We start from the raw sequence: 19,706 nt of genomic DNA, 5'->3' as shown, positions 1-19,706 counted from the left end.
CCTTTCCCAGGGCTCTCTGGTGGAGCTTCAGGAAACACATTGAAACTGACTGGTCCTAGCCCCTGGCAGTGGTGGAAGGAGGAAGAAGGAGAGATGGCTTCTGAAGGAAAAGTGTACTTGGTTTTCTCATGAAAGGGTTCCCCCTGGGGAATGGGCAAGTGGCAGATGTATGGGCAATGGCTAACTGATCCATTTGGAGATAGATTCAGGGCGCGGTGTTCCCTGGTGTTCCGCGGTGTAAGGCTGGGCAGGTCTTGGGAAACTGGAGCAGTGCTGGATCCTGGCCTGAAATTGGTCCAGCTGCGGAGGATCTCGAGTATGCTGGTTTCAGTTGTGCCAGCTCTGCTCCCTGCGGAGAACGGGGGTCTGGGAAGTCTAGTGTGTCTGCTGCCCAGGCATGCTTCTAAAACCTGGAGCTGCACTGCTCATTTTCATTCGTGAACATAGTAAGTGGCAGGGAGGCTTAGCTAGGCCTTTCAAATTCTGGCCTCAGAGCACTTTTTCAGTCTCTCAACACTCTCCAGCAGGAATCATCTATCCTTCTCCTGGATCCAAGCTCACTCCAAGCCTTCACATCTTTGGGCCTTTCCTCATGTCATTCTTTTTCTGTAATGTCATTTCTCCTAGTAAGCCGCTCACTCTTTCAGACTGCCTCATCAGCTCCTGGGAAAGTATTCCGCAGTGCCCCTGGGCTCAATTCATCTCTCCCTCCTCTCTCCTCCTAAGCCCCAGATTCACTCTGTCGGTCTCTGGGTCTAGCTCTATTAAGTTTACTTCTGTGCCTGCCTCCAGTCCTCCAGATGGGCTCTTCCCTGAGTTTTGCTATTGCGTAGTCAGCTCCTCCTCATCCTCAGATGTCACCTCCTCCACCAGGCCTTCCTTCACCATCCTATAGAAACTAGTCCCCACCCCTACACACTCTTTGTCCAATTACCTTGTGTTATAATCTTCATAAAACTTAGCAGCATCTGAAATGATCTTCACTTATTTGTTGGCTTGGGCTATCTATGTCGTTTCCTCTAGAATGTAAGCTCTCAGAGGGCAGAGACCCAGCAGTATGAATTGATACATAGTTGGCACCCAGTAAATATCTGTTGATTGATTACATGAAGGCAAGTGTGGCATATTCGACTTGGCCCCAGAGGACTTGGCACAGAGTCTGGGCGCAATAAAAGCTGGCTGCGTGGAATATTTGCTAAACGAATTAATGAACCAACGAACATACGAACGAAGGCATGCAGCGCTCCGCCTGCTGACTGACAAGTTGACTGACAGCTGGGAACCCGCTGCCAGCAGACTCTTGATTGATGGGTGACAGCTGAGTGGCAGCCAACAGACGCGCATCGGGGCCCCTGATTGGCTGGCTGCAGCAGCCCCTCGGAAAGGGTAAGGGGAGGGTGGGGGGGGGGGTCCGAGGCGACCGCTCCGCGTGGGGAGGGTGCGGCACCAAGCGGCGGGAGGCGGCCAAACAGCCAGAAACGGAGAGAGCAACTGTCGCCTCGAACTAAGGAACCGACGTCTCCGCGCATGGGCCCGGTGCGAGGGGCGGGGCGCGCGCATCACGTGAGCGTGTTTTGGACACGTGACCCGCGCAGGGCCAAGGCTCGCCCCGCCCCCTCCTCACCTCCCCTTCGCGGGTGTGAGCCGAGCGGCCTCGGCTCACCGCTTAGCGCCCCCCTCAGCCGCCGCCGCCGCCGCAGCCGCCGCCTCCGTCTCCGCCCGCTGGCCATGTCCTCCGGCCGCCGCCGCCGCACGAGCGCGGGGCTCCCGCGGCCCAGCGCGCAGTGAGCGCGGGGCCCTCTTGCCGTTCGCCCGCCCCGGGGCCCCCTTGTTCTCAGCGCCGCCGCCGCCGCCATGTTGGGTTCAGAGCCGCAGCGGAGCCGCCGCCGCCGCCGCCGGTGAGGGAGGCCGAGAGCGGAGCCCGCCCCGCCCCGGGGCCCAGGGAGCGGGGCCGCCTCGGAGCCCGGCCTCTCCCCGCCAGCCGCTGTCCCGGCCCGCCCGCCCGCGGTGTGAGCGAGCGAGCGAGCGAGCGCCGGGCCGCGGCCGCGCCTTCCGTTCCCGGCCAGAGCGAGCCTGCCGTCCGTTCGTTCCCCCGCCGCCGGGCCCGGTCACATCCTGCAGCGGAGCCCTCGAGAGTCAGCGTCATGGCGGAGCAGACCTACTCGTGGTGAGTGCGGGGCTCCGGGAGACCGGGGCGCGGCGAGGGTGGGGGTCGGGGCGCCGGCGAGGCCAGCCCGGGGGGAAGAGGAGAAGGAACAGGTGCCTGTTGGGGGTGCCGCGGGATAGGGGTGCACGCCCCCCTCACCCCCACCGGAGGGGGCGGCAGGCGCTCGGGGAAGGCGTTGAGCCGCCGGGGACCCAGCGTCCGAGGAGGGGGTTGGAGGAGGAGGAGGCCTCCGCGGCGGATGTCATCTGGTCATGGGCGGAGCAGGTGATGGAGAAGGGGAACTTGACTCCGGGGTGGGAAGCCCACGGAAGGGAAGTGGATTCCCTCGGGCACTCCGGAACTGGCCTGAGGGGGTGGCTGATGGGCAGGAGCAATGGAAAAGGTGGAGAGGGGTGGCCTGGGGCAAAGGTGGGCCACGGAGCTGAGAGGCATCTTCTGAGAACAGGTGATAAGAGGCCGAACTTGGAAGTTGTGAGAGAGGAGGAGCCACCTCTACTGGGGCTGCTGCTTAGCCTTGGGATGGGGAGTGAATGGAGAGTTGGTAAGGTGGGCAGAGGCCCAGGTGTGAGCGGAGGAAAGCTGCGGAAGGAGAGAGTCTTGGGAACCCTGGCGGGACACCCTGGTGAAGAGGTTGGAAGGGGAGACTGTTTGGATAACTAGATTCTGGACAGGAAGTCATTGGTGACAGTGGGGTCTGGGCAGAATCTTTGTAAGGGTTGGTATCCTGTTCTGTAGAATATGAAGCGGCCCGGTGCCCTGGGTCACATAAGGGGGTGGAGGATCTACAAGTTATGTCCATTTTAATGGGACTTCTTAAAGTTATAAAATATCTTGTTAAGGACTGAGAAGCGTACTGTGTAGTTTATGGAGTGAGAACATACCTATCTTGAGAAGGGAGTGCTGCGGTTTGGGGAAAGGGGGATGAGACACCTCCCTTTAGCAGGCAGAGGTGGAATATTTGCAGGAGGGAGTTGAAGGAATGGCAATAGTGTCCTTGAGGAGTGGAGTAGGGAGGAAGTAAGAAATGGGATGATGGTAGGTGCAGGGATGGAAAATCTGGTTGCAGTCTAGAGCGATTGTTCGAAGATGGTTTACTCTGTGAAGCCAACGTGGTTTGGGATAGAACTAGAGGCTTTCTTTCCCTTCTTAGAAAAGAGCATAGTAGAGTGGGAAGAGCATGACGTTTAGAGTTGGTTTGGGTGTCGGGTTCACCACTTAACTCGCTTTACAACTAGACAAGATAGTAAGTTTTCCATTCTTTTCTCCTTACCTGTAAAATGGGATTACCTTTTTCATAAGCTGTAAGGATTAAATGAATAACTTTACAAAGCACAGGGTAAACTGTAAGGTGCCATATTTTAGTATATTATAATTATCTTAGGGAGACAGCAAAGAAATGGGTAATATCTGAAAATAAGGAATGGCTTTGGATAGAAGGCTTTAACTGAGTGGATGATTTGTGGTGGTTGGGGTTATGAGAAGTCAGGAACTCATTGTGTCTTCACATAGGGGAAGAGGATTGGTGATTGAAGACGGTAATTCAAACGGGAACTTCAGTGTTGTATGTATACAGTCTCAAAAAGAAGATAACTGAGAGGTTGAGAGAAAGCAATGCTAAAGCAAGAATTAAAATCTTAGTGAACAGTTGTGACAACATATGTATTTTTAAAAGACGTTTAAACTACTTTGTTTTGAGCACCAGTGAGCTGCCTCTCTGTAGCAGGTGATTTGGAACACAGGATTAGAATGTTTCTAAAGAATTAGAGCTTTCTTATGGACAGAATAAGAAAGGAAGTGAAGGTGCCTCTGCGTGCCTTGTGCTAACTAACTCATCTTGAGCGTCTTAACACTCTGGCCCAGCTGAGAGTCCTGATGACGATCCTTCTGTTTGTACTGTTCTGTAGAGAGGCCGTGGATGGTTCAAAGAGTAAGCACAGTGGCCAAGAATTGGGGATAATGAGAGTGTTTTACTAGGTAGGTTGGCCACACACTGTGTGATGTTGGATGGCTCTGCTACTTAAAGGAGGGTTGTTTAGTGAACTTTGACAGTTTATAAGATTAACCTTCTGAAATGCTTCCTTCAATCTCAGGTCCCTTAGTTTGCTTTACAGGTAAAGAAAGAAGCTCCTTGCAATCAGAATGCTTAGCTCCTCACCTTTAGCATGTTTTGAGATGGAGAAAGTTTTTACAGCATCTTGGAAGAAGGTGGTGTATGGAGGGAAAGGATTGGGAAGTCAGGCAGCTTTCTTCCTGACTAGTTCTTCCCAGGTCAACCAGGCAATAATATAAAGAACTATCCATGTGACGTTTAATATACACTCACTTGATTCTCACAAGTCCCTGAGGTAGGTGATCTTTCTCTATTTTATAGAGGCGGAAACTTAGGCTCAGGAGCCCAAATGATTTGTCCAAGATACTTCAACTGTGGTGCTCTTTCTTGTTGTTGTTGTTTGGCATGAATTCTCCATGATTTTATTCATTCTCATTGAAATATAAGTATGGAAGAGGTATGCCCAAAGTACATGTAAACCGTTTTGGGTTGTCTGTCATTTTGCAGTATCTTTGTCACTGTTCCCTTGGTTTGATCAACAATCAAGAGTTGAATTTTTTGAAAATAGGTTTGCACTTTATTCGTATGTGGCCTTTATGAAAATCAACCTTGTGGAGACTACTGTGATGGTATGGATTTGTCTGAGGTGGAGTCAGTGAAGAAGATAGGAACATATGAAAATAGGTTCCTTTAGGATTTTTGTGGAGTAAGACATGTAAATTATAAAACAGGATTGGCTATGAGTTGATTATTGTTGAATCTCAGTGGTGAGTCCATTTATTCTGTATACTTTTACATGTTAAACATTTTCATAATAAATAGATTTTAAAAAAAAAGCCGTTACACAGAAGTTCATGCTGTTCTCTGGTTTCTTGTGCCTGCTTTTTTCTTTGCAAATTCTATCAAAGTTCTGTTACCCAGCTGTGAAGCATTTTCTGACCACCCCAACTGAAAGTAAGCTCTTTTTTTTTTTTTTAATTTATTTATTTTTGGCTGCGTTGGGCCTTCGTTGCTGCGTGCGGTCTTTCTCTAGTTGCGGCGAGCCAGGGCTACTCTTTGTTGTGGTGCGCGGGCTTCTCATTGCTGTGGTTTCTCTTGTTGCGGAGCATGGGCTCTAGGTGCGCAGGCTTCAGTAGTTGTGGCTCGAGGGCTCTAGAGCACAGGCTCGGTAGTTGTGGCACACGGGCTTAGTAGCTCCGCGGCCTGTGGGATCTTCCCGGACTAGGGATTGAACCCGTGTCCCCTGCATCGGCAGGCAGACTCTAAACCACTGCGCCACCCGGGAAGCCCGGCAGGCAGATTCTTAATCACTGCACCACCAGGGAAATCCCAGCTCTTTGTTTTTGACACTTGTTTTGTCTGCCTCACTTCTTCCTTTTCAAGTGTAAATACCTGGTCTCCTCACTGGATGGTAAGCTTTTTGAGGGTAAGGATGCAGTTACACTAACCTTTGTCCTCCTCTAGTGCCTAGCACATTGTCTTGCCCATAGCTCCTGCTTAGTAAATACTGAACGATTGAATATGATAGGTTTTCAGGGTGGTTCGTCCTTTGTTGAAAGAATATTAAGTGTAAGAGGAAGCTACAGATAGATGAGTGTTTGTCATACATACATACTTAAAAAAGAGAGCTTTTGGTAGCTTAGTTTCCTGGTGTCTCAGTGTTGTAAGAGTGAAGGGTACCATCCCTTAATAGTTTTAAATAAAAGCGATTGACAGAAGAAATTAAAATAATTGGTAGTAACACCACAGTCTTTATCACGGGTCACGATTAACCACAAGATTCTGCTTGTATCCTTTTTATTCATAAAAACTGAGGAAATAAAAGCATGCATGTGAAAACACACATCGAAGGTGCAAACTAGACTTTTATTAATTTGAGAGAAATACCTTGCTCAATGTATATTTATGAGCAGTTGTTTTAGCATAAGTTCTGTGAGAAACAGTACCTTCTCTCTTGTTGGAGTCAGTGCAGTACTTGTATATACCTGCACTTGAATCTTGGTAAAAATTACTTATATTAGGGTTAATGTTGGTGTGTAGGGGGAAAAGGAAGTCAGTCCATGTGAACCTCATTCACATGAATTTCATTACCAAAGTAGTATTATCATAATTTATTGTGTGTTTTCTGTGTGCTGGGGCTTTACAATCATTGCTCAGTAAGGAAACTGAGGCTCAGAGAGTGTAAGTGACTTGCCCAAGGATAAGATAGAAAAAGGGTTCTAAGTCAAGACCGTTGGACACCAAGATTCCAACACTGTATCTGTCTGCTTCCTTGTCCACAGTCACTATTCTAAGCCAGCCCTCTTTTGCTTGAGTTCCTTGTTAGCCTCCTCACTGGTTCCCTCCATTCTCCGCACAGTGGCCATCCATTCTCCTGAGTAGTCTTCTGACAGCCTAACTCAGGTCATGTCAGTCCTCTGTTTAAAACTCCTTAATGGCTTTTGGCCACATTGAAAATAAAATCCACATTCATTAGTGGGGCTCTTCATGGTCTCATTTTGTATGTGTTTTTGAGGGATGACAGATAGTAAACAAGCTACAGGTTACACAGAGGTAAAAGTTTTTCTCCTTTGGTGCTCTGTCCAGTGCTTGGCATATAATAGGTGGTTTGGCAAATATTTACTGAACAGTGGATGAACATGCCTCCCCCTGGGCTGCCTGTCTGAAAATCTGTTCTAAGGACTGCATTATATTGAGGTGATATGTTGTGTGACAGTGAACATTGTCAATGTCAGGTATTTGCAAATAATTCTAAACTGGAGAATGAAAAGCAAAGCAGATCTCTAGAACAAATGGAAGTCGTATCTGGTTTTGGATTTCTGTTATGTATCACTGTATCTGTTATGATCATATCTGATTGTCTTGTGATCATCACATCTGGTGAAAGGTTCTCAGAAAGAAACTATTTACTTGAAAATGTGTCTTAGCATTATAGACTTTAGATTTGCTTATTATTTTTAAAACATGTTTTGCCTGTAAAGTGCTATGATAGTAATGTTTTGGGGACTTCCTGGTGGCGTGGTTAAGAATCCGCTTTCCAGTGCGGGGGACATGGCTTCGATCCCTGGTCGGGGAGCTAGATCCCACATGCATGCCACAACTAAGAGTTTGCATGCTGCAACTAAGGAGTCCTTCTGCCACAACTAAGACCTGGAGCAACCAAAATAAGTAAATTAAAAAAAAAAAGATAATAATGTTTTGGCGATACATGATTCAAGCTAAAATTAGCCAAAGACCAGACCATGAATTTGTATTGAAATAACCTTCCTCAATGTTTCTTATGTTTTCTCAGTGTTGGGGATCTGGGGACTTGGTAACCATATCAGCCTGTAATTTATCAAGTAGTACTATGAATTAAAATGCCTAATGTTCATGCATCTCTCAAAATAGATTTCTGTGATCATTTATTTTAGAGATGATAAATGCCACTGAATTGAGGTGTTAGGTAGTTCTGTATAACTGTATTTTACTTCAACATTAATAACTTATTTAGTTTTCATCATTCTTACCTGTTTCATCAAACCAACTCATGAAAAATCAAGGATGCCCTAAGAAGAAAACGTCTAATGAAGTTTTAATTGGCTATATTTAGTACCTGAAACTTTATGTGATTGCTGTCCTTGACAGTAGAGCCATAAGTATAATTTTATTTTCAAAAATTCTATAATATATCTTCTGGAGTTTAATGGTTCCTTCTTAGGAGTTAAAGGAAAAGAGTGGTTTTATTTGTTGTGTGTATAAATCAAGAAACGTTTGCAACTTTGAGTTTCTATAGCATATTTTCTAATCCTCGCTTAAAGAGTTAGAGGCGGAGTGCTCCTTTTCTGGAATTTTAACCTCTTAGATGTCTAGAGGGGCTCCATGTGACCAAATTCAGTTTTACAGGGAAAATCTACAGTTAGTTCCCATGATGCTCACAATGAATTACCTCTCAGATTTTGTTAGTAGGTTTCATTAGGGCCACAGCTTAAAATAAATCAGACCCACTCATTTGCTGTGATAAGACTAGATTGAGCTCCTATGAAAAAGTAACGTTTGAAAATACTTTTAAGGCATTAGACTGATGAATATGTATTAGCCAAATAGAGACCTAAGAGAAAATCCCATTTCTTGATTGGTCCGGTTCACCCTAACTTGGTAAGAAAACTTGATAATCTCTGTTTTGGAGTTCCAGGTTTGATAATGAAGAACCACTAAAGGATTAAAAAAATGCACTAAAGTAGAGGTGTGTTTTAATTGCTTTTTACATGTTTATAAATTATACTGAATATAAGTGATCACTCAAAGTATTCAGTTCTGTCAGTACCACTCATTAAATTTTTATTTGAAATCCTAAGATAGGATCTAATTCTGTTCTGATTTATTTTTTTCTTTTCCTTTCTATTTTTTTAATTAATTTATTTTTGGCTGTGTTGGGTCTTCGTTGCTGTGTGCGGGCTTCTCTAATTGCGGCGAGTGGGGGCTAGTCTTCGTTGCGGTGCATGGGCTTCTCTTTTCAGTGGCTTCTCTTGTGGAGCACGGGCTCTAGGTGCGTGGACTTCAGTAGTTGCAGCACGTGAGCTCAGTAGTTGTGGCTTGCAGGTTCTAGAGCACAGGCTCGGTAGTTGTGGCACACGGGCTTAGTTGCTCCATGGCATGTGGGATCTTCACGGACCAGGGATCGTACCCATGTCCCCTGCATTGGCAGGTGGATTCTTAACCACTGTACCACCAGCGAAGTCCCATGTTCTGGTTTCTTTAAATTGAGAAGTCTTTAGTTTGAAGGTGATTTTCATCTCTGATTAACTGTGACCTAGTCTTAGCCCCAGTGTTGAATTTTTTACAATGGTTATGCCTGTCATACTCCACAGGGTTGCTGCAAGGATTCAGTGAGGTAATATATGTGAAAGTGCTTTGAAAATTGCTACATGCAATATAGAAGCAAGTTATTTGTTCTCTACATTTTTAGACCCGGATCAGCTCCAGATAGAGTTCCTCACTGCAGAAAAAATTTTTCTTCTTTTTTAAAATATTTTTTTAAATTGAAGTGTAGTTGATTTACAACATTATGTTACTTTCCACTGTACAACACAGTGATTCAGTATTTTTTATAGATTATACTCCATTTAAAGTTGTTGCAAAATATTGGCTCTATTCCCTGTGCTGTGCAGTATATCCTTGTAGCTTATTTATTTTATGCATAGTAGCTTGTACTTCTTAATCTCCTATCCCTATCTTGCCCCTCCCCCACAAAAAAGATTTTTCTTGTTTCACAATTTAAACAGCATTTAAACTTTGAGGTATCTATTTTAGTAAGAATTCTATGGAGATGTTTGAATGATGCCATATAAAAAGAAATAGAAATATTAGTTTGCAAGTTGTCATTGATTTCTGTTGTTGCCTTTGAAATGTGTTATAAGGTCATCTCCGTTTAGTCCCAAGTTTCATAGTCCAGTGCTGCTTACCACAAAACAAGAAAAATTGTGACTTGAATAAAGGCTAAATTTTTTCGTAATAATTGTATTTTGATCTTTTGAAGGCAGTTTCCCTCATAATTGTGGATAATCCTAGTCTTTGTCTCTTTTTTGTTTTTGTTTTGTTTTGTTTTGCGGTACGCGGGCCTCTCACTGTTGTGGCCTCTCCTGTTGCGGAGCACAGGCTCTGGACGCGCAGGCTCAGCGGCCATGGCTCACGGGCCCAGCCGCACTGCGGCATGTGGGATCTTCGCAGACCGGGACACGAACCCGCGTCCCCTGCATCGGCAGGCGAACTCTTAACCACTGCGCCACCGGGGAAGCCCTGTTTTTGTTTTGTTTTTAAATGCACAGGAAAATTTTCTACCTTAAAATGCCTGAGGAGGGGCTGTTAGTGGTGGGTTATCTGTTTTTCTTACTGCACACCAAGTCTGCCAGGCACACTCACTTCCCTTTATCTGAGGGCTTCAGGCTTGGGCTTCACTCTTGACCTAAATAAGACATGTGTAGCAAAGTTTTGTTAATTGTTTCTTCAACCTGGTTATACACACATTTTGAGCTAAGTACAGTGCTTGACCTTTTGTTATTTCCTTGTCTTAATTTTTGCCCAGAATTGTCTAGCTTGACCTTCCAAACTTGACTAAATCTTCACGCCTTGCCTGACAGCCTTAACTTTTAAACCTTTGTACACTCGGATTTTATAAATGCCCAGAAATTTACATTCATTTCTCGAAAGTGCTTGCAAAAATACTACTGTTGGAAGTAAAAGCTAGTTTTAGAGAGTGAATGCTCTTACTTACGCTACTGATTAGCACAAGCACTGATACCTTAAAAATATTAAGGTCTAATATCTTAAAAAGCATTTTCAAACCTAACTTCATGGGGTTCAATCTAGTCTTATTACAGGAATACATCCTGGGACCACAGCTAGGTTAGCTAAAGTTAGTTAAAGATTTGAGGTGAGGTCAGTTAACCAAGAGGGAGAGTGTAGAGAGGACAGAATGGAGGACTAGAGTTGAGGCCTGGGAAACTCACAGTTGAGAAATGGGAGGAAGAGGAGGAGTCAAGGGAAGCTCCATCAGAGGTAGGATAATTAGGAAAGTGCAATCAATGGTGATTAAAGAAAAGACACAGAGAATTTTTAAGGGGCAGTAGTGTAAAAAGCTTCAGGATTCAAAGAGAATGAAGAAAAAACAGGCTGTTGACTTTGCAAAGGAAGTCGTTACTGAGAGTGCTCTAATAAAGATCAGAGTAGTGAGGGTGAAACCCAAATTAGGGATGGGTAATGAAGAAATAAAGGTGTCCTTTGGGTACTGGCCATTTGTTTGAGAGATGGAATGTGAAAGACATAAGGAAAGAGGATGGCTGATATAGACAGCAGAGTCATAAGGATCTTTTGTTTTTATTTATTTTATATAAGGGAGAGAACTGTGTATTTGAAGCCAAGGAGGAGAAATTGATCTTGGAAAGAAATTGGTTTTTTACTGTAGTTAAAGTTTTAGAGATTTCTACTTTTTTTTTTTTTTAAGTCATGGATTTCAGTTAGAAGTTGTGAAGAGGACTTAATGGGGAATGAATGCTATGTAGTGTACATTCAGTCTTTGTTTCTTTTGATCTTTACATTGTCACTAGTTTGTATTGTATTACATTTGGATTCCTAGGGCTTTTTTAATTGCCTACAGTATAAAATCCGATCTTCGGTCTGCTTTTCAAAATAATCTGGCCTTGTAACCCTACTTTTCTTTAAAAATTCATTATTTCAGCCAAACTGGATTACTCGCTCTTTCCCCTTTTCTTTAAGCTGGCTGGTATACCTGGTTAGCCTTTCTCCCAAGGCTCTGAAATATGTGAATCCTACCTGTCTTTTCAAGGTCCAGCTGAAGTGCTGTCCTCTTGTTACAGAGCCTTCTGATTGGCCCAGGAGAAATATTCTTCTGATGCGTGTAGTTCTTTATCTGATCCTGTCAGATGACAGTGCTTTTACGATTTTCTGACCTTGTATTGAATGTATTTATGTGGCTCTTTTCCCACGTTGTCAGTGAACTCTGTAAAGGTAGGATCAAAGGCATTAATTTCATGGTTTAACGACCTATATGCATAATAGAGACTCAGACCGTTTTAAAATTTTATTTATTTATTTATTTTTGGCTGCATTGGGTCTTCGTTGCTGAGTGCGGGCTTTCTGTAGTTATGGCGAGCGGGGCCTACTCTTCGTTGCAGTGCGTGGGCTTTTCATTGCAGTGGCTTCTCGTTGCGGAGCACGGGCTCTAGGCGCATGGGCTTCAGTAATTGTGGCTTGCAGGCTCCAGAGCACAGACTCAGTAGTTGTGGCTTGTGGGCTCAGTAGTTGAGGTGCACGGGCTTAGTTGCTCCATGGCATGTGGGATCTTCCTGGACCAGGGCTCGAACCCATGTCCCCTGCATTGGCAGGCGGATTCTTAACCACTGTACCACCAGGGAAGTCCCTTTTTTTTTTTCTTTTAAAGAATGACCACTTTAGAGGTGAAGTTTGTCAGGTGCAGGATTTTAGAATAGAATGTCTCCTTAAAAATAAAATGACAGGGCACATAGAAGAGAGAAAATAATAACTTGCATAATGTCTCATTCCTCTTTGAAGAAAATACAAAAGTAAAATTGTTACTGTTAAATTGGGTCATGTGTTGTGGCCAGATTCCCCTAACTTCTTAATATCCATACAGCACCTAGAGAATGAAAGTGGCTCAGCCTGGGAATTGATCTCCTAAGGGACACATTTACAAAGGACCACAGGCCCTTTAGAGTAGTCATCTCCATTTATCTCCAGTCTTCTTCAGCTGCCCACAGGCTGACTGCTAACTATTTATAATTTATCTCCCAAACAGGTACTGGTTAAATATGTGACATATGTGACACCTATGTAAGTGGAAAAGCTCTACTATTTTGTTTCTGCAATTAGCAAAACAGTTTTAGGGAAATTTTTTTCAAATGAAAATATTTTGCAGGAACCTTCCTTTGAGGTGTGAGGAGAGCTATAAGCTATATGGAAACTAGCTTCTGAAGAATTTAACATTTCTCTCTTTAGGTTCTATTTCAGAAATTCATATTTTTTTGTATTTAAGCTTCTGTTTAAAAAGTTAACTTTTTTTTTTTTTTTTTTTTTTTTGCGGTACGCGGGCCTCTCACTGTTGTGGCCTCTCCCGTTGCGGAGCACAGGCTCCGGATGTGCAGGCTCAGAGGCCATGGCTCACGGGCCCAGCCGCTCCGCGGCCGTGGGATCTTCCCAGACCGGGGCACAAACCCGCGTCCCCTGCATCGGCAGGCGGACTCTCGACCACTGCGCCACCAGGGAAGCCCAAAAGTTAACATTTTTAAAAGTAGAAACTTATATTTCATTTTTTTCTTGTTTCTAAAAGACTGTTTTCTCTTTTGACTCATTTTATTGTCTCTTGTTTAATAATTAATATTCAGAAAGGGAAATTAAATTTTTTTTAATTTTAATTTTTAAAATTTTTATTGGAGCATAGTTGATTGAAAATGTTATGTTAGTTTCTGCTGTACAGCAAAGTGAATCAGTTATACATATATATGTATCCACTCTTTTTTAGGTTCTTTTCCCATATAAGTCATTACAGAGTTTTGAGAAGAGTTCCCTGTGCTATGTAATAGGTCCCTATTAGTTATCTATTTTATATATATATTATTATGTATATGTCAATCCCAATCTCCCAGTTTATCCCTCCCCCAGTTCCCCTCTGGTAACCATAAGTTTGTTTTCTACATTTGTGACTCTATTTCTGTTTTGTAAATAAGTTCATTTGTACCATTTTTTTAGATTCCATGTATAAGTGATATCATATGATATTTGTCAGAAAGGGCAATTTAAAAATATATGGCTTAGTGTGTGCATATTTTTTTGTTTGTTTGTTTGTTTTGTTTTTGCGGTACACGTGCCTCTCACTGTTGTGGCCTCTCCCATTGTGGAGCACAGGCTCCGGACACGCAGGCTCAGCAGCCATGGCTCACGGGCCCAGCCGCTCCGCGGCATGTGGGATCTTCGTGGACCGGGGCACGAACCCGTGTCCTCTGCATCGGCAGGCGGACTCTCAACCACTGCGCCACCAGGGAAGCCCCGGTGTGTGCATATTTTAAATTTCATAGATATAGTAGTGATGGGACTTCCCTGGTGGTGCAGTGGTTAAGAATCTGCCTGACAGTGTAGGGGACACAGGTTCAAGCCCTGGTCCGGGAAGATCCCACATGCCACGGAGCAGCTAAGCCCGTGAGCCACAACTACTGAGCCCGAGTGCTGCAACTCCTGAAGCCCGCGTGCCTAGAGCCCGTGCTCCGCAACAAGAAAAGCCACCGCAATGAGAAGCCCGTGCACCGCAACGAAGAGTAGCCCCCACTTGCTGCAACTAGAGAAAGCCCACGTGCAGCAACGAAGACCCAATGCAGCCAAATAAATAAATTAATTAAGTAAGTAAGTAAATAACCTAGTCATCTGGAATAGGCATAAACCAGAAGTTTGGGGAATTAGGAGTTTGTTTTTGAACCCTTGCATGCTGCACGATGGTGAAAATAACCTGCAGGCCTAAGGGTGATGTATTAGGCATAAACCAGAAGTTTGGGGAATTAGGAGTTTGTTTTTGAACCTTTGCATGCTGCACGATGGTGAAAATAACCTGCAGGCCTAAGGGTGATGTATTAGGCTGGTATTCATGGATAGCAGAAATTCTAAAAGCCAAACTAAAGGTTATCAACCAACTTAGAAAAAAGGGAATAATAGGTAACCTCTTCATTCTTTCTCATTTTTGCTCCTGGATGACCCTTCTTTGTGTTCTCATAGTACACTGCACTTGCCTCTTTCAGTTGTTTGTTTCCTTGTTTATCTCCCCGTAAAGTTTTGAGGACATGAGTTATAGTTTGTTCATGTCTTTATCTTCAGTGGTTTGGTACCTAGTTTATTTAAATTAGTAGTGTTCTGTCTTTAATCTTTTAAAATAATAATCCTAAAATAATAAAATTAGTAAGATGGAAGAGTATGTAATATCTTAAATTGCTCTCAACCTTTAGTTTAAGAGCTTAAAGGGACAAGCATTAAATATCTTTTGAGATACATAGATCGCTCTCTTAAGCTGAGTAAATGAAACTTTTTATTCAAGGTGCTAAGCTGGACCTACCTTGATAATCACTTTCATTCTTGGAACCTTTTCAAAATACAGTGGGAGAATTGGCCGCTGTATTGGTTAACTATTGCCACCATAATACTGCATAACATATTGCCCCATAACTCGGTGCTTAAAATAGCAATTGATCTGCACGTTGGCTCGGACAACTTTGCTTCTTGCTTCAGATCTATAAGTCAGCTGGGTGACTGCTTCATGTGTGTTCATTTTGGAGCCCAGGCTGAATGGGCAGCAGCTGCCCAAGGGAAGTTCTTCTCATGACAGTGGTAGAAGCACAAGAGGGCAAGTGGGAACATGCAAGGCTTCTTGAAGCTCAGGCTCAGAACTGGCACACTGCCATTTCTGCTTCATTCTTTCGGCCAAAACAAGTCATGTGGTGGAACCCAAAGACAAGGAGCCACAAAACTAAACCTTGCCCTTTTTGTGGGAGGAGCTGCAGAATCACAGGGCTAAGGAGCAGATTTGGGGAGGGGTGAGGAATTCGGGCCAGTAATGCAGACAGCCATAGTTGAAATTCTCTCTTCTTTTTCATATGGCTAGCTTTCACTTGTTCATTCTGTTCTATCTAAAATGAAGGATTTCATATAGGTCCCTTTCTATAACATTATGGTTTTCATTCTAATGGTTTATGTTTTTAAAATAGCTTTTTTGAGATATAATTCACATACTATACAGCTCACTAATTTAAAATATACAATCCAGTGGTTTTTAGTACATTCACAAAGTTGTGCAACCATCACTACAGTCAATTTTAGAGCATTTTTTTCATCCCAAAGGAAACCCTGTACCTGTTAGCAACTACTTCGTTTCCCCCTTTTCCCCAGCCCTGGCAGCCACTAATGTGCTTTTGGTTTCTGTGGACTTGTCTATTTCATATAAATGGAGTAATAAAATATGTGGTCTTTTGACTTATTTCACTTCGCTAATGTTTTCAGGGTCCATCATGTTGTAGCATCTATTAGTGCTTCATTCCTTTTTATTGCCAAATATTCAATTGTATGTATATACCACATTCTATTTATACACATTTGTTGATGGTTGTTTGGGTTTTCACTTTTTGACTATTATGTATAATAATGTTGCTGTGAACATTTATGTAAAAGTTTTTGTGCAGATATGTTTACATTTCTCTTGGGTAGATACCTAGGAATGGAATTGCTGGCTCTTAGGGTTTCTGTGTTTAACATTTTGAAGAACTGCCAAGCTGTTTTCCAGAACGGCTGCACCATTTTGTATTCCCACAGCAATGTCTGAGGGTTCTAATCTCTCCAAATGCTCACCAATTCTTGTTATTTGTCATGGTCCATCTTTTTAATTATAGACATCCTAGTGGGTGTGAGTAGTTTTTTTGGTAATATTTATATCTTAGGGTTTATAAAAGAGGAAAAAAGCAGTGGTTTTAGAAGGTTAGATCTGTTTGTTCTTAACAGTGTAGTACCAAAGTTGAACCTCAGTTTTAGTTACCTAAAAATCTAGCATTGAGGGAAAAAATATAATCTTCTGGCTCACAGATTTTTCTGCAGACTACTTCTTGTATTTTTTACGTGCTAGGATCATTTAGGAAGAAATTAGCCTCAGATGATTGTTACTTCCCTTTGGGTAAGTGAATGACCAGATTGCTCTGACAACCTGCTGCATCGTCAGTAGTCCTGGGACTGGTTTAATGACTGAAGTTGTGGTTTTGTGTGTGTGTGTGTGTGTGTGTGTGTGGTGGGGTGGGGCTCCATATCTCTTTTTGCCAGGAAGGTACTCACTAGAGGAATTAGTTGTAAAATATGACCTTCTCTGGGGAAGCACTGTCCAGTAGAAATGTGAGGAACATATATAATTTAAAGTTTTCTAGTAGCCACATTAAAAGCAATAAGTGAAATTAATTTTAATAATGTCATTTATTTAACTCAGTATATCAAAAATATTTATCGTATCGTTTATTGTATGTAATCAATACAAAAATTATTAACAAAATATTTTGTTATATTTTTAGCACGAACTCTTCTCAGTTCAGACTAGCCACATTTCAAGAGCTCAGTAGCTACATGTGGCTAGCAGCTACCATATTTTACAATACAGTCCTGGAGGTCTAAGAGTTTATGATCTAGATTTCTGCTCACATGAACGATGATTGTGTATCTTTAGGAAAAACAGATGAGTGCTTGATCAGCCTGTATTTCTGGTTCTTTAATTTTATGTTGTTACTGACCCCCCGCCCCTTTTTGTTTTTTTTAATGTGGAAGACAGTCTTTAGAAGGGTACAGAGAGGCAAGCTCCTTACAGGTCAAATTTTTTATTGTGCGTAGGGATTAGTTAGCAAGAGGAAGAAAAACATTGGTCTCCCTCATCATTAAGGATGTATGAGGTTCCATTGTTCTTAGCAATTGAAAGAAATCTGTTGGATCTGCTGTTGTTTGGTCCTAATTCTAATTGTTTTGTATGTTCAGGGTCTGCTTTGGCCTGTTCTTTATCAGTTATGCACTACTTGTACTGTTTGACCACATAATTCACTTGGTTAGACAGAAAAAGTAGATTTGATCTCTATAATTAATGAATGACTTTATGCCTGCTGGGACTCCAGCATAGTAACTAAAGCAGAATAAGCAGGATCCTCTCTCTTCCATGAGTTTGCAGTGTTGTTAGAGACTGTTTGGCATTTGCTGTGTTAAATGCCAGCAAATGTAATTAAAACAATTTTGAGAGAAAGGAGATTTCAGGGTGGGCCATTATATAGACTGTGTGTCCCAATCATTTGATTACTGGAAGGACTGAATTTGGTCAAAAGTGTCTTAATATTTGAGTGCCTTTACTCATAGTGTACATTTTCTTTTTTCTTTTCTTTTTTTTTTTTTTTGGCTGCACCTTGCAGCCTGTGGGATCTTAGTTCCCTGACCAGGGATCGAACCTGCTCCCCCTGTGGTGGAACTGCAGAGTCTTAACCACAGGACCACCAGGGAAGTCCCCCATGGAGTACATTTTCTAATTTGCCTCAGTCCCTACCACATTCTGCTCCTGTACACTGAGTCTCTACATCACTAGTTTATATTATTTACCTAGCCCCTGAAAGCAATCAGGTTGTGGCCCCCTGTGATCAGTTCGTTGCCTCAAGGATGGGCTAGGGATAAGGAGATAGCGATCAGTGCCCCAATGACACTGGATATGGGCACTTGCATATTGAAGACACAAATACTTTCACCAAATTTGACCGTTGCATTAAGTATCACTGACAGTCGGATACCTTAATGTTCTAACAATTGTTCCATCGGCCATTGCTCTGGTTTTCTAAGTGTTAACATGCAGTTATTCTAAGTTGAATTCACATGCCTTTGGATTGGGGTCTGTGAATGGTATCCTGACCAAGAAAACAAAGATCAGTACTTAATTTACATGGAATAGCCTAATGCACTCAACTTTGAGCTCTTTACATTTTTGATAGTGTGGACCCAGGGCCTGTTTGTGAGTTCATGGATTTGAATTTGAAGGCCACGTGAAATCTCTGTGTATTGTAGGTCCTCAGTGCACAATTGTGGGATTAAAGAATACTGTGAGTGGTACTATTTTTTTTTGGTGAACAGTTTATATGGTGGCTTTGTTGTGTTTTTGATATACATTATGATTTTGATAATTTCGAAATAAAGTTTGTCTCTTGTTCATTAACTTCATTTTTTGAAATGGTCTTGAAAGCTTTAGCCAAAGAGACAAATAATAATGTTTTTTAGTTGTTGAGTTTTAAATGCTTTGGTTTGTTGGTATGATGAAATATTAATTTAAGGGCTATTTTACTTGTTCTCAGCTGAATGCACAGTCTGCAAGTGGCTAAGCTTCAAGTTTGTTGGGCCAGTGTGGACAGAATTGGAAGCCTTACCTCTTCTCTGGTCTTGTATACTAAATAATTCCACTCCTCTGGTAGTAAAACCTAATTTAGATCTCTTCTGGTAGTAAAAACACAAGACCTTAACTGATGTGAAGTTAGTTATATGACCTATTTATCCCACTTAGTGTAACTTCACTTTGCTGCAGAAATGTTTTTGTTTTTGCTTTTTTTTTTTTTTTTGCCATGCCACGCGGCTTGCAGGATCTCAGTTCCCCCACCAGGGATTGAACCGGCCCTGGCAGTGAAAGCACCGAGTCCTGACTGCTGGATCGCCAGGGAATTCCCAGGAATGTTTGTGTTTGATTGTGGAGTACTGCCTGAAACCCTTCTCGGGATGTTGGGCAGTGCTAATGTATGTACTGTGTTGCCTTTCTTAAAGTGAAAAAATCAGGATTCTGAAACATCTTTAGTTGCAGGAATATCAGATAAGGAATTATGGAACTGTAATACGTATTTTATTGGTACAGTTTTGGAAAACGTAGGTAAACAGAAAACGGTAAAAACACTACTCAGGGTCCCACGAACCCACAGAAATCCTTCATTAAATTTGTTGCTTGTTTTTCAGTTCTGTAAAAAAAAATGCATATGCGGGCTTCCCTGGTGGCGCAGTGGTTGAGAGTCCACCTGCCGATGCAGGGGACATGGGTTTGTGCCCTGGTCTGGGAACATCCCCCATGCCGCGGGGCGGCTGGGCCAGTGAGCCATGGCCGCTGAGCCTGCGCGTCCGGAGCCTGTGCTCCGCAACGGGAGAGGCCACAATAGTGAGAGGCCCACGTACCGCAAAAAAAAAAAAAAAAGAAAGAAAAAAGGCATATGCTTGTGACCCCCCCCCCCCTTTTAAAAAGTTTACACAAAAGTTCACTGACAATCAGAAATACCAAATAAGGAGTAATTTAAAAATTATAGCTACCGAAAATTTAAATTGCCTAGAAAACTCACGGTAACATTTCATATTATCCTTTGGGTAGTTTTTTTTTTTTTTTTTTTTTTTGCAGTATGCGGGCCT

General features: G+C 42.9%; 1 protein-coding gene across 1 annotated transcript in view; it reads left to right on the top strand.

Annotated features, from left to right (window-relative positions):
* Window positions 1–1,964: 1,964 nt before the first annotated feature.
* The window catches only part of SPPL3 (signal peptide peptidase like 3), a 116,716-nt gene continuing 98,974 nt past the window's right edge, over window positions 1,965–19,706 (top strand). The window contains exon 1 of the mRNA XM_081252507.1: window positions 1,965–2,167. Within this exon, the coding sequence (XP_081108633.1) occupies window positions 2,145–2,167 (23 nt within the window). The 5' untranslated portion in view covers window positions 1,965–2,144. The remainder of the gene's footprint in view (window positions 2,168–19,706) is intronic.

This window comes from Mesoplodon bidens (genome assembly GCF_964165515.1).
Source record: "Mesoplodon bidens genome assembly, chromosome: 13".
NCBI lineage: Eukaryota > Metazoa > Chordata > Mammalia > Artiodactyla > Ziphiidae > Mesoplodon > Mesoplodon bidens.
The sequence above is the reverse complement of the archived record's forward strand: the minus strand, read 5'-3'. Positions and strand labels throughout refer to the sequence as shown.